The sequence below is a fragment of the Mesoplodon densirostris genome, chromosome 11 (assembly GCF_025265405.1).
Source record: "Mesoplodon densirostris isolate mMesDen1 chromosome 11, mMesDen1 primary haplotype, whole genome shotgun sequence".
Classification (NCBI taxonomy): Eukaryota; Metazoa; Chordata; class Mammalia; order Artiodactyla; family Ziphiidae; genus Mesoplodon; species Mesoplodon densirostris.
Genome location: NC_082671.1, coordinates 66,371,338 through 66,385,390, shown reverse-complemented (window position 1 = coordinate 66,385,390; position 14,053 = coordinate 66,371,338). Strand labels below are relative to the sequence as shown.

At 53.6% G+C, this 14,053-nt stretch overlaps 1 protein-coding gene across 12 annotated transcripts in view; it reads right to left on the bottom strand.

The window, feature by feature from the left end:
* Positions 1–1,488: 1,488 nt before the first annotated feature.
* TTLL1 (TTL family tubulin polyglutamylase complex subunit L1) overlaps positions 1,489–14,053 on the bottom strand; it is a 37,243-nt gene continuing 24,678 nt past the window's right edge. For all 12 annotated transcript variants that reach the window (XM_060112232.1, XM_060112233.1, XM_060112235.1 and 9 more), the window contains 4 exons: positions 11,629–11,772; positions 8,331–8,417; positions 6,355–6,518; positions 1,489–1,738 (listed from right to left, as the gene is read on the bottom strand). In XM_060112232.1, the coding sequence (XP_059968215.1) occupies positions 1,609–1,738; positions 6,355–6,518; positions 8,331–8,417; positions 11,629–11,772 (525 nt within the window). In that variant the 3' untranslated portion in view covers positions 1,489–1,608. The remainder of the gene's footprint in view (positions 1,739–6,354; positions 6,519–8,330; positions 8,418–11,628; positions 11,773–14,053) is intronic.

The window sequence follows — 14,053 nt, the reverse complement described above, 5'->3', positions numbered from 1 at the left end:
GGCCTCATCAGTCGCTCTACAGAGGGACACGGGTTGCCTCCCCATATTTTTCTGTAGGTCAATGGCGACCAGGGTGGCTTGTGGGTAAACACATCACATCAAGAGCTTATCCCGCCGCCGCCGGCTGCCAACAGCGCTTACCTCTGCGTCTGTGGCAAACCCAGATGCTGATGTCATATAAGCCACATGCTGGGAATTGCCTGGGCTCATCTGACAGACAGACTCACCTACAAAACCCAGGTTAGTTGTCTGAGAGCATCAAGACAAAGGACTTTGTAACGATAAATGCTGAGGAATATTTCTAGTCGCCTGTTTTCCTCCAAATCGCAGTCAAGCTAAAAGGAATGAAACCAAAGCAGCTGTCAGATTAAATATTTTGCTTTCTTACGGCAGCATGATTTTGTAAGATATTCAGGTTTGGGGTTTGTTTTTAATTTAGTGCCAAATTTTAAAAACGTGAATACCTTATAATAAACTAAATCACACGCTGAAGCTGTTACTTTCTGTGGAAAGAGCTCGTTTTATACATTTGTGAATCAGTTCTTACAGCCCTTATGAAATAGACTGTGATATTGTGATCTATAAGAGATATATATTTGGTCTCCATCCCCTTTCCTGGCACACAGCTCCTAAAACCCTTGTCATTTCCTTTCTAAGAGCTACAGGGACATCTTTGTTATATTTAGTTTTGTTCCCAGTTCCTGAAATTGCTACAGAGCATAAAGGTGAAATGGGTATCTTTTGCTGTTCCTAACAAGTCCCTTTCAAGCAAGCCAGAGTTTGCACTACTGACTGGAGGCTGGGGCTCCTGGGTGGCCTTGGATGGGAACCAATCACGTGATTGGAGGGGTGGAACTTTCAGCCCCACACCTCAACCTCCAAGGAAGGGAGAGGGGCCCGGAGGTTGAGTCAGTCGCCAATGGTTGATGATTTAATCAATCATGTCTGTGTCACGAGGTCTCCATAAATATATCCCTGGACTGTGGAATCTGAAGAGCGTCCAGGGTGGTGTCCCTGGAGAGGACATGGAAGCTCCGTGCCCCTTCAACCACACCTCGCCCTGTGCATCTCTCCCATCTGGCTTTTCCCGAGTTACATCCTTTATGTAAACCAGTAATCTAGTAAGCAAACTGTTTTCCTGAATTCTGAGAGCCCCGCTAGCAAATTAATTGAACCCAAGGATAGGGTTGCAGGAACCTCCAACTTACAGCCAGTTGGTCAAACACAGTTAACAACGTAGGCTTGCGGTTGGTGGCTGAAGTTGAGACGGTGGGGGCAGGCTTGTGGGACGGAGGCCTTACCCTGTGGGATCTGACTCCAACTCCAGGCAGACGGCGTCAGAACTGAGTTATACGGGAGGACACCCAGCGCCGCAGCAGAACTGCTTGGTGTGGGAAAAATCTCCATACATCTGTTGTCAGTGTCGTGAGTGTGAGTGTGAAGGAGAAACAGGGACTTTCCCCAATGATAGGCTCCTTAACCTTCCAAAGAAATGCCTTTATTTATTTACAGGGTTTAGGAAAGGAAAAAAGCTCTAGAAAAAGGAAGTTTCCAAAATGGGTCTTCAGCAAGGCTGGGTGCAGGCTGGAGTCTTGCTTTCGCTGGAGGTCACTTCCAGGTTGTGAGGACGGTCCTCCCGGAGTCTCTCGATCGGCCCCCTCTGGGCCCCAGCGACTGGCCCGGCCGACTTCTCAGCTCTCGGTCAGCCCCGTCGCCCTGTGCCAGCTCTTCGTCGTACCTAGAAACAGAGAAGCATCTCCAGGGTTCAGCAGCGGTGTGGCCGTGGCTGCGGTGCGGCAAAGGCCTGTCACCCAGAGAAGCAGCCTGGCGCCGCCCCACACGCCTCCAGCCCACCAACCACTGCCCCAGGCCATGGAACACAAGTACAGCTGCCTCAAAATGTTACTGTGGGCGGTCCCCACCCCTGCAGCTGACATTTTATACAGGCCACTAGACTGAGTTTAGCAATGACCCCAAGGAAAGGAATGAGACCTCAGGGTAGCGAGGGAGAGAAGTGACGTCTGGAAATACTTTACACGCAGCCTCTCACTCAGCATCTGTGGGGCGAGGATGACTAACCCCGTTTCAGACAGGGCACAGGGTGTGAGTGGCCTGCCCAGGAGGAGGCCAGGACAGGGAGAGGCCCTGCAGCTCGCTCACAGGCAAGGCCAGTGCCGCCTCCACCAGCTGTGACACCCCCCCAACCCCCTCCCCACCAACGTTCCTGCATCAGGCTGGCGCATGGCCTGGACAGAAAGTACAGCCTGGGCTTTTGCATCAGAAAGAACTGGCCTAGAACCTCAGCGTCCCTGACCGTTTTGGCATCTGGGTGATCCTTTCTTGCTGGGGTGGGGCCCCTCTTTTGGGGGTCCCATTGAAACTCGCAGGACCTGTTGTGGGCCCTGGCACCACACAGGCTCCAGCGAACAGGGCCTCCTACCCCCCCACACCCTGCCGTGGCTTCACGTCACCCTCCTGACTCAGACCAGGAGGCATTATGATTCCCACTTCCTGTTTGAGGAACGTGGGGCTCAGAGGGGTTTACTCAGTGTGCTAAAGTCACACAGCTGGTACGTGGCAGAGGTAGGATTAAATAAAACCCAGGAGTCCGGATTCCTAATTCGGAACTTTTTACCCTGTAGCTCAGAGTGAAGTTCCTGTCACTGTAGAAGTGCGTGCGTAGGTATCACTGCTGACCACACCCTGCCTGACTGAGGAGCCTCTGTTATACGTGCAAAGACTGTTCACATCAAACGCACAAGGTACTAAGATGCTCAGTCATGTTGCATTAGCTACATCGTGCTGACTTCTGGAAGTGCGTGTGCTTCCGTTATAAGCTCATTCCCAGAGCTTATAACCCAATCTGTGGGTTGAGTGTGGGTTAGAGGCCTCTGAGGTTGAAGAACACATTTCTGCCTTGGGCTTCTGGTGGCAAACGGGGCTGAAAGGGGAGGGGAGGGAGGAGGAAGGCCAGTCGCTGAGTGTTATCTACGCGGCAGGCACAACGGGGTTTCCCTCTGCCGGACATAGATGTCAGACCACAACACATGGACCCCACTCTCCTCCCCGTCTCCCTACAGAGAGATGAAGCTGGACAAAGGACTCCCCAGGGACACTGGCGGTTCTGCCTGTGGGGGGCTCTCCCGGAAGCCACCCTGGCCCCTCCCCTCCCCCGGGGACTCCCGTTCATATGTCATCACTCTATTGCCTGCGCGCGTCTGCAGTACCAACCAAAGGGCTGGAGTGACCCCTCCCCGCCCCCCGTCTACTTCACGGTCCTCCCCAACATCTTACTCGTGGGGTGGTGTGCAATAAGAATCTGCTGAATAAACAGAGGGGAGACCCACAGGTGGGCTCCCAGTTTCACTGGGTATTTGTGCAGCTTAACAACAAAACAAACTGAAATGAACGTTTGGCAAGCAGCTGGCATCCGGGACGGGCTGCTCCCAGGGATGGTGTGCCCACGGACAGAGCGGGCGTGAAGGAGAGTCAGAAACCGGATGGCTCTTCTCAGGCCCCTCCTGTGCTGGTGGGCTGCTCTCCTGGCCTTTTGACAGGCAGAATCCACTCACTATCGGGGTTCAGAGCATTTCTTTTTTTTTTTTTTTTTTTGCGGTACGCGGGCCTCTCACTATTGTGGCCTCTCCCGTTGCAGAGCACAGGCTCCGGACGCGCAGGCTCAGCGGCCATGGCTCACGGGCCCAGCCGCTCCGCGGCATGTGGGATCTTCCTGGACCGGGGCACGAACCCGCATCCTCTGCTTCGGCAGGCGGACTCGCAACCACTGCACCACCAGGGAAGCCCCAGAGCATTTCTTTTTGAAAGGCCGTAAAAGTAGAACGGGCACCTTCCGAACTGGGCCCCGGAGGGAGCAGTTGCAAAGTGCCAGGCCCTGTGGCCCCAAGGCCAGGACGGCGAGCTGGGGCAGCGGCAAGAGCGCCTGTTTCTGGGTGCCACACCAGGGGCGCCGGCACCCTGGCTGGGACGCTCTGAAGGGCTCTTGGGAGCATGCAGCAGAATGCAGAGAGGCTGGCACAGCAGGAGGATAGGGCGGTGCCTGTGACGTCAGGGCCCTCCCCACGCAGCCCCAGGGCTGTAAGCCCACCCAGGACTCTGACAGGTCGTCTGAAGCACGGGGGGCAGGTCCTGAATGGAAGGATTCAGAACTGTCGGCCCCGCGCTGGAGCTTTCCTTATCACCTCATCTAGGGAGAGGGTGGCTGAACGGATTGAGGGGGGCCCACCTTTTTGTCTCTCCAAGTAAAAGCACTGAGGCTTCGGACCACTACGTCTTCAACTGGAAACGGAGCGTCTGCCCACTCCCTCAAGGAGGCAATGGGTTGATGGGGGCAGGGTCCTCACAGCCCGCCTCCCTGCCACCCTCAGCTGGACCAAGGTGGACCCACCAGACCCTGGCCAGACTCCTTCCCCACACAGCCCCCCATCTGTCTTAGGACAGGGCTCACGAGGCCCTCCATCACAGTCTGACATCCGTCACCCGCGTGTCACCCTGCACCACCCACAATGCCAACCCCCGAGGCTCTGGACGGGCCCCATCCTGGCCCCACCAGCAAACTCTCCCTCCCTCTGTGCACTCAGAGCACTGTCCATCGTCAGCAATGGACAGAGCGCCCCCCATCCTCCACTTCATCCTGGAGGGTCCCCTTCACCTTCCTGCTCGGCAACCTGGCTTCCCCTGCAGCCCCTGGAGTGGGCCTGCTTTCCCTCCCACTCTGGAGGAGACCCTCCCACCGTGAAACTCCTTCCCAGGTCAGCAGAATCCACCACCCTCACCCGGCCTTGTTGGTCACCTCTAATCCTCCGTGTCACTGCCCTTAATTCCTTAAGATTCAGGCTCTTGGCTCACTCTTGCTGGTGACCGCAGTGACCAAACAGATGGGACCCCGATTCCCTGACCTACTGCCCTCTCCGATGACCTTGTCCTCCACCCCAGCTCAGCCCCGTTCCCAGGGCACCCGACCTTGCTATGTTTGGTGACCGCAGCCCCTGCAAAACCTCGGCCGCCAGCCTCACTCTGACCTCTGCCCCTTCTCTTCCCAGTTCACTGTCCTACAGCCCTGACCCCATGACCCCTACCCACCCCCGCACTGTCCTCATCTGCTCACACCCTCATGCTTCCTTGCCCTTCTCCCGCACCTGGCAAGCACCCCACCCCGGGCACTTCCACCCTCTGCCTACTCTCTACTTCACCTGTGCAGCAGACGTACTGGAGGACACAACTGACCGGCCAACTGGTTGCCCTTTCAGTTCCCGACCACCCTCCCTGGGCTGCACGCTTATGTCCACGTGGCAGCAGTGCTAACAGCCAAGAGCCTGGGATCTGTGCGCTGTGTAAAGTTGACTCACCACTTCTTCATTGTTTAAAAATGTTAAGTTAAACGTACATGTTTACTTTTACAGAATCATGTAATGTGATCCTAACATATTCAGTCCTTCGGGTTGGGTGCTATTTCCCTCTCTTCCTGGCTCCCCTTCCCCGGCCCACACCCCTGCAGCAGTGGTGTCCATGCTGACACCCTAATGCGTGTCCCTCCACGCTTCCTGGCCCGTCCACTCTCAGAGCAGCCACCACACGTGGAAATGCCCATCACACCGAGGGAGGGGGCACCAGGACCACAGCCCGTTTCACATGGATCACATCAGGCACCCTTTCCTGCAGCTCGCTTTCCTCCCGGGCCCCCGGCACAGCCCCAGGTCAGTCCTTTTAACGTCCACTCACTCTTCTATGGTGAGAACGAACTGGACTCGCTCGGCCACTGCCCTCCTGACGGGTTCTCACTTGCCCCCGCTTTATGTCACTACCAACGTGCCACGTAACCCCTCTGAGCCTTTGTTTCCACACGTGTAAGATGGAGCCATTGACAACCCTCACCTCACAAAGTTGCTGGAGAAATGAAATGTGACAACACGTGTGTCAAGCCCTCAAATGCTACATTTCTTTTCCTCTCACCACTGTAAGACAGATCGTATTATCCTCATTTAAAAAGATGTACACACGGAGACTCAAAGAGATCGATTAGTTCCTCAGTGTCACACAGCTCTCGGGGTGGACCAGGGTGTGGCCAGCCTCTGCTCCACGGCAGGTGACCAGCTCCTGCTGCCCCAGCAGCAAACGTGGCAAATGCTTCGTTAATGTTTCTCAGGCACAAGACTAGGCAGAGGCCTGGTCCAGCACGCAAACAATTGTCTGCTACAAGATCTATTCCATAACACCAAAAAACAAAATACTCTACCCGATAAGGTGAGTCCACATATACCTAGAAAATCCCAGTTGGGCCCTGGTACCCCCCAATCTGACACACACAGGGCCAGCTGCACAGACACACAAACTTACAGAATTTCATAATTGCCAAGGACTTCCTTTGGGGGTGACTTGTTCCATTTACAGTCTGGAATTTCGCCGTTAGGGACGGCGATGTTGAGGGTGTCATTAATCAGGTTATACTTTAGGATTCGGTCATTGGCAGTGCTGGAGGTGAGGGATGGGGACGCGTTCACCTACGAGAGGAAAGAGAACACATCCTTTGGCTGGACCACTTACTCACCTGGATCGAGGGCCCCGCAATGCAGATAAGGTTGTGATTCACACTGTTCACACCTAACACCTTCAGGGAGCATTTTGTGATCTATTTCATTAGCTGTCAGGTGAAATACAAACGATATTTAAAGACAGGATTAGGAACAGAAGCTACAAATCCGTCACCACGCAAACAAAAATCGTAGGTCAACGTCCATCACAAATGTAATTTCAGCGTCTACCTGTGTGATGAGCTCTGTCCTCAGCACCAAAAGCTGCCCAGAGCTTTGCTGGAATCCGTGACCCAATGACCCTGACCAAGCAGCATCGTGGGTTGAAGGAAAAGGAAAAGGACCCCTTCTGCTGAGAGAGTAAGTGCTACCGCACCAACAAAGCCACATTCTGACCAGGTGAGGAGCCCATCCAGGCCTCTGAGGGGGTCAGAGCCAAGTCACAATATCCACGTGTTAAAACGTGGCCATTTACTCTGCTGAGAGTCCCACGGGCCCTCAGTCAGTACCTATTTACCCTTATTTTAGGCACAGTTGTAATGACTTTGGTGGGCTGTTTTCTCAGGCCGTGAGAGAGAAGAGACAGCCAATGTGCAAGTTGTTCAGGCTTCCCCGCCCAGTAGTCAGACTGTGTCTTTGTGCCGCCAGCAGGGTGGACCTCGGCTGCCCCTGAAATTACCACTGTGGTTGATCGTATAATACTGTAATTCTTATTACAAATATGCTACAGTTAAGACCTGTTATTATTTTAGAAGTAATGTGCACAATTCAGATCCTAGTTCATCAAGGAAAGCTTGAGTTCCATTCAAGTATTTACTCTGTTTAAGATGAAGGAAAAAAAAGCATAAATATTTTCTATCTAAGGACTGACCTATCTGTCTATCTATATGCACATTTATCTACACACATACACACACACACACACACACACACACAGCTCGCCCTCCCGTAACCTGGTTCTCCTGGCAGCTCCCTGCAGGGCCCCCACTGACTTCCCTACAAGGGACCACTCACTGCCACTTGCTCTTGTGACTCAGCTTCGGCTGGAAACAGGACTGAGCTAAAGGGCCTGAGCCGTCCCGTCCACATGGGTGTGGTGAGAGGACACGGCACTCAGGGCACTAGCAGGGAGATAAGCCACCAGAGTGGAAGCCCGCAGCACCCTTTCTGCCTGTCCAGCCCTGCACCCCTCAGAGGCCTGAGCCCCTCTTCCTGGCAGCAGAGCAAAGCAGGACCACCCGGCCAGTTGGGCTCCGTGTCAGGGCCTCAGACGGGTGTGCCAGCGCCCGCTGCCACTGTCATCAGGAAAAGGGTGTATGCACCTTGCCCTTTCTAGAACAGCCATCACTACATCCTGTCTACGCCTTGAAATGGGCACGAGTCCACTTCCAAACCACGCCTTCCTCCCAAGAGGATAGCATTCCTTATTTCCGGACAGAACGCTACGGCCTCCCAAGGGCTTCCGGGTCTGTGAGCTCCTTTCCTGAATGGGAACAGTGTCCGACAGGGCCGGGCCCCAGGACCTGGACTCACCCGGAAGCACCCATTCGGAAGGGGGAGGATGGCTCGGGCTCTGTGGGCTGGGCTTGCCGGAGGTGACAGACCGGGAGTGTGTATTCCCCAACCATCAGCAAACCGTCAGACCTGGACATCTGCCCCCGGCCTACCACGCCCACCGCGGCCTGGGAAACATCTGGCTGGGGCCGCGGAGCCCGAGGCAGAGGCAGAGGCACCAGGAGGGTGTGGGGCGACCAGGCACGCGGGCATGCAGCGCGTGGGTACCTCGATCAGCCAGGGCTTCAGCTTGTCATCGATGATGATGTCATAGCCGTAGCACTCAAAGCAGTGTTTGTCGTTGTTCATCACGGGCTGCAGGGAAAGGACCGGCAGGTTACAGAGCCAGAACTGGGGGGCCCAGCTGAGACCCACATCGTGGAGATGCGGGACGTTAAAGCAGCAGGACCCTCCTCAGGGTGGTGATGCCAGCGGCGCACTCCTGTGACCAGTGGCTCCCCATCTCCGCCCTCTCCCCTCCCCCCTTCCTCCCCGTGTTCCTCCCGCAAGGTCAGGGATGGAAAGGGGGTTCGTGAAGCAATCACCGTCTCCACGTCTCATTCATCAGAGGCCTGACGACCAGCAATGATCGCCTCCATCGGCACAAGACTGTCCTCAGAGCGGACAGAAGTCCAGCTCCAAGCCCAGGCACCCAAAGTTCAGGCCTGTGCGGCTTACACAGCTGTCAGTCCCTTCACAGACCCCTCGGGATACAGCGTATGAACCTCTGTTCTCTGTGACAAAGGTCAAAAGTCAAATCCATTTACTTAAAATTTTTGGATTTTCTTAGTTTTTTTTCTTTAATTAACAACTTCGTTGTCGCGCGCGGGCTTTCTCTAGTTGCGGAGACTGGGGACTACTCTTCGTTGCAGTGCGTGGGCTTCTCACTGCGGTGGCTTCTCTTGCTGCGGAGCGTGGGCTCTAGGTGCACAGGCTTCAGTAGTTGCACCACGTGGGCTCAGTAGTTGTGGCTCGCTGGCTCTAGAGCGCAGGCTCAGTAGTTGTGGCGCACGGGCTTAGTTGCTCCGTGGCATGTGGGATCTTCCCGGACCAGGGCTCAAACCTGTGTCCCCTGCATTGGTAGGTGGATTCTTAACCACTGCGCCACCAGGGAAGTCCCTTCTTCTCAGTTTTTAATTCCATTTCTAAAACCGTTCTCCAAGTGCATAAAAAACCCACCAGTGGCTTGTTTACAACACAGATTTCCAGGCTGCCCGAGCTGCCTGGATTAAACCCTCCAGGAGAGGCCCAGCCAGCAGCAGTGCTACGCACTCCCCGGGGACTCTCATGCACCCCACAGCGAGGGGAGCACACAGACACGACCGTGAGGATGGTGAGGCCTATTCATACGTTCGCGGATGCCTGGACTCTCCCTAAAACACTGGATTTAGAACAGGAAACGTCTAAGGGGGAGAGAGCCCAGTGCAGCCCCACTCACTAGAGGAAAACCAAGCTGGGGGGCTGTTTCATCATGTGGAAATTTAGTGGAATTGTTGCATTTCCACTGAAAGCCTGGTGTCCTAACCCGGCCAGCGCACACACCACTGTCCCCAAAAGCCTCTGCAGCACAGAGGGAACAGAGGAAAGTCACTCACCCTCTGTCATCCCCCAGCCCCGCTGTCTCTGGCCCTCTGAGCATTCTGCTCCCGAGCTCTGCCTCTCGGTTTCTCCGTGGGCCCCCAACGTGGTCCACGCCCTGCACCAGGCCCTCCTCACGAGTTACCGCAGCCTCCTGTTTCCCTGCCTGCCTCTCCCCTAGATTCCCCGAAGGCAACAACCTGGTGAAAACATGGTGACCAAATATCTGTTAAATTAATTAAAACTGAATAAATAAATCCCTGCTCCCCAAAGCCTCAGAGCCTTAGAAATCCAACAGCTTTTCAGCTCAGGAGGCTGAGGCCCAGGAGAAGATGCTCAGACGTGCCTGGAGGATCCAGCCTCGAGACAGGCTGCATGTCCGGGGCCAGGACACAGGTTTTCTTGATTAAACAGCCAACTGTTTCTCAGAGTTCTGCCAATCAGGCCAGGACGGGAGCGGAGGCGCTGGTTTAATCAGGCACTAAGGCTCGCACATCGCCTGTGTTACAGCCACTGCCATTTACCTTCCCAGTCCGTAAGTTAGCCTCCATGGAGCGTGTTCACACAACCAGCCAGAGACATCAGGGTCGTGATCCCAATTTCACAGAGGACACCCCCGAGGCCCACGGAGGGCAGGCACTTGTGCCACGTCGCCAGGCGGCACGTGGTGGCTTCGGCTTGAAATCTGAGCCCAGGAGTCCCCACACATCCTCACCGTGACCCCCACCCAAGCGTCGAGGTTCAAGGCATGGCTTCCGTGGGGTAAGAGACGTGCAAAGTGGCCCCTGAGACGCCTCTCTCCAACAGCTAACTAGACTAACTAGACCCTGGGTTCTTCCCTGTCGAGTCCTCTCTGTGGGCCCGAGACGCAGACTGAAGGCACAGGCAGGGCTCATCAACACTTGGTGAAACAGGAAGAGCTCAATTCAAGACACAGGAAAGCCAAGGTGTCCACTGAAGGGTCACCTTTCCTGTCCATAATTTTCTTTACACAGTTGTTTCAACAAAGCTTTTCGCGTACAGGGGAATTAGTATAAGTTGGCATTTTTAAAGATAAAAATGGGAGAGCAAATTCCCCAGCAGTCCAGTGGTTAGGGCTGCCATGGCCCAGGTTCAATCCCTGGTCGGGGAAGTAAGATCCTGCCAAGCCGCACAACGCGGCCAAAGCGGGGAAAAAGGGGGGGAAGAGTGGGCCTTAATCTTCTGCTGAGAAGGTTTCACATAAATATTTTCACACACATCCACCTCGCTGCCAAACCCACATCACACTTTCTCCAGAACAGCAATCTCCCCACGTCTCCGACTCCAGCGAGCGAAGCTCTTTTCACAGCCCCTCAACTCCAGTGTGTGGGCACTACTCCGGTCTGCCCACTGGTATCTGCACCAGAAATAGCAGCCTGCATGCTGGTGCTCCAGGGTTTATTCTTTTCTTTTCCTTTGAAAATAGATGCACACCTGCTTTAGCTTTAGAACGGTGAAACGAAACACAAAAACTGCAAACCAGCCAACAGATATGAGACTTGAGTAAAAAAAAAAAGAGAGGCTCTCTCCAGCCCTAAATGTCTATGAAATAGCAAAGCAGGAAGCCTACAAATAGGGAGGCTGCTGAAAAGTCCATCTCCACAGCATCAGCTTATGACAAAATACTCATTCTCGACTCAGTGGGCACAGAAGAGCCGATGATGACGTCACGAGGTCCCTGCCCTTCTGTAGAGGTTCCGGGGCCATGGCTGCAGCACCACCAGCCAGGAGCCAGCTCCTCTCCCTTCCCGAGACCACCCTGGCCTCTGGCAGACGTGTAGGAGGTGAGACCATAAAAACAGCTATTTTTAACAAAAGAACCACCTGCACCCCCAAATCCCAAACTCTTGCTAGGCTTGCGTGGTCTCCTTCACTCTCTCTGCTCCCGGGGCTCCCAGCCCTGCCCCCCAAAGCTCCTGGGACTCACCGCCACGGCCTTCAGGGACTGCACGATGATCCAGTGGATCTCGTCGAACAGCTTGCTGGTCACCTCCTTGCCTCGGGTGCTCTCCAGGTAGAGCCTCAGGTTGTTCACAGTCCACTTGCCCCCGTGGATGTGGTTGTAGTCCTCCTGGCCACAGAAAAGGGGGTGGGGCCCCAGGCAATGCTCCCAGAGGAACCCAGCACTTGCTCTCACCCTTGAGCATTTCCTGGTGCCCCCTGGTGTGCGGGGGGGCAGGCACCCAGGAACAAATCAGATGGGCCCTGCCCCTTGGGGATCTGGGCCTCCTACACATGCAATTTTTTAAAATACAGTTGTCCCTTGGTATCCACAGGGGATTGGTTCCAGGATCCCCCTTGGATTCCAAAATCCTTGGACGCCTAAGTCCCTTATATAAAATGACACTACATTTGCCTATAACCTACACACATCCTCCCCATCTCCTGTGTACTTTAAATCATCTCTAGATTACTTATAATACCTAATGTGATGTAAATGCTATGCAAATTGGTGTAAACACAACATAAAGGCTACAAAAATAGTTGCCATTGAGCAGCAAATTCAAGTTTTGCTGTTTTGGAAATTTCTGGATTTTTTTTTTTTTTCTGAATTTTCTTTGTTTGGTTGCTTCAGGCAGCTTGTAGGATCTTAGTTCCCCAACCAGGGATGGAACCCACGCCCCCTGGGGAGGAAGCGCAGAGTCTTAACCACTGGACTGCCAGGGAAGTCCCTTTTCGAACATTTTCAACCCACAGTTGGTTGAACCCACAGATGTGGAGCCCTGGGATGTGGAGGGCCGACTATACTCAACTCTGTAGTATTCTCATAATCAATGCTTTATCCCTTACAGTGCATGCTGTGGATGGAGTGACACCCAGACACCCCTTTAAGACCAAGGCGCTCCTTCTTGCAGCAGAGACCCTTTTAGGGAACTGCCCTTGGTTAAGAGGACCTGCCTAGTCCAACCCCTCCTCGGGCAGCCCAAGCCAGTGAGGGGTTGGTGCCCGGGTATTGGCCCCTGTCTCCATCTGGGACAACTCTTCAGGGGCACCCAGCTGCAGAGCATGCTGAGGTTGGCTGGGGCCCCTGCTGCAGATGTGTCCCCACTTGACCCCCCTCTGCCCAATCCGGCTTCCCCCAACTCCTGGTGTTGCCCCTGACATTGTGCCCCAGTAAACCTCCGGCACACTCATCTCTGCCTCTGTTTCCTGGAGAAGCCAACCTGGGACACACCGTGCCCCGGGCACGATGGTTTAAGAGACCCACACGTGAACCTCCCTCACAGCGTCCCAGCTGTCTGAGAGACTCGGGCTCAGAGAGGCCCCGTTACTTGCCCAAGCTTTCATCCTGGCTGTGACAGAGCTGGGACCTTAGCCCAGGTTTTCCGATGCCAGTTCAGTGCTCTTTCTACTTCTCTGACCCTGAACATAAATTCTCCACACACTGCCTCTTTGGTGGCAAAAAGCTAGAAAATACTGAAGTATATTAGAAAGCTATGAGACGGAGATTTCATTTTCTAAGTATAAAGTTGGTAACTGTGAACTAAAACAAAATCAGCCTAATAAGGAACAAACTCAAAGCAGACTCTGTTTACATATAAAAGCAAAGAATTATCCATATTTTTAAAAACATCTTTTCAAGGTCAGAGACAAATTCCTTTTACATGTCAGTTCTTACTAAAATGCCTCAAAAGATGAGGTGCCCAAGCTTGTTCACCTCAAACAGGCTCTCAAATATATTACTTGGTGTTTGTATCCCTAAAAAAAGGACTGTATCCCTAAAATAAATTATAGGAAAAACTAGGCTAACTGTCCAGCAATACCTTTTCTTTTCCTATATACAGATTCTCTTTACTATCAAGAAAAATTTGTGGGCTTCCCTGGTGGCGCAGTGGTTGAGAATCTGCCTGCCGATGCAGGGGACACGGGTTCGTGCCCCAGTCTGGGAAGATTCCACATGCCGCGGAGCGGCTGGGCCCATGAGCCATGGCCGCTGAACCTGCTCATCCGGAGCCTGTGCTCCACAACAGGAGAGGCCACAACAGTGAGAGGCCCGCATACCGCAAAAAAAAAAAAAAAAAAGAAAAATTTGTTTACTTAAAAAAAAAAGTTCCAGAGGCATAAAGTATACACTTTAGGCAAAACACTGTCTTACACATGCATAGATATAAAATGTATAGATACAAAGTAATGATACAAAAAGCGCCTGCTTTTTGGCCGTAGGAAAGTTATTTTTTCAGAGTTATCTCAGAACATTTTTCTCCTATCAACTTGCAAACACTGCGCATTTCAGGACCCACCCTGCACCCTGGGAAACCCGCCAGCAGTCATGGTTAAGCCAGCCTCCTGGCAGGCCCCAAACCCTACTCCTGCACTCTCAAGGCAGCACTGAGGTCTCCTGACCCTTCCTT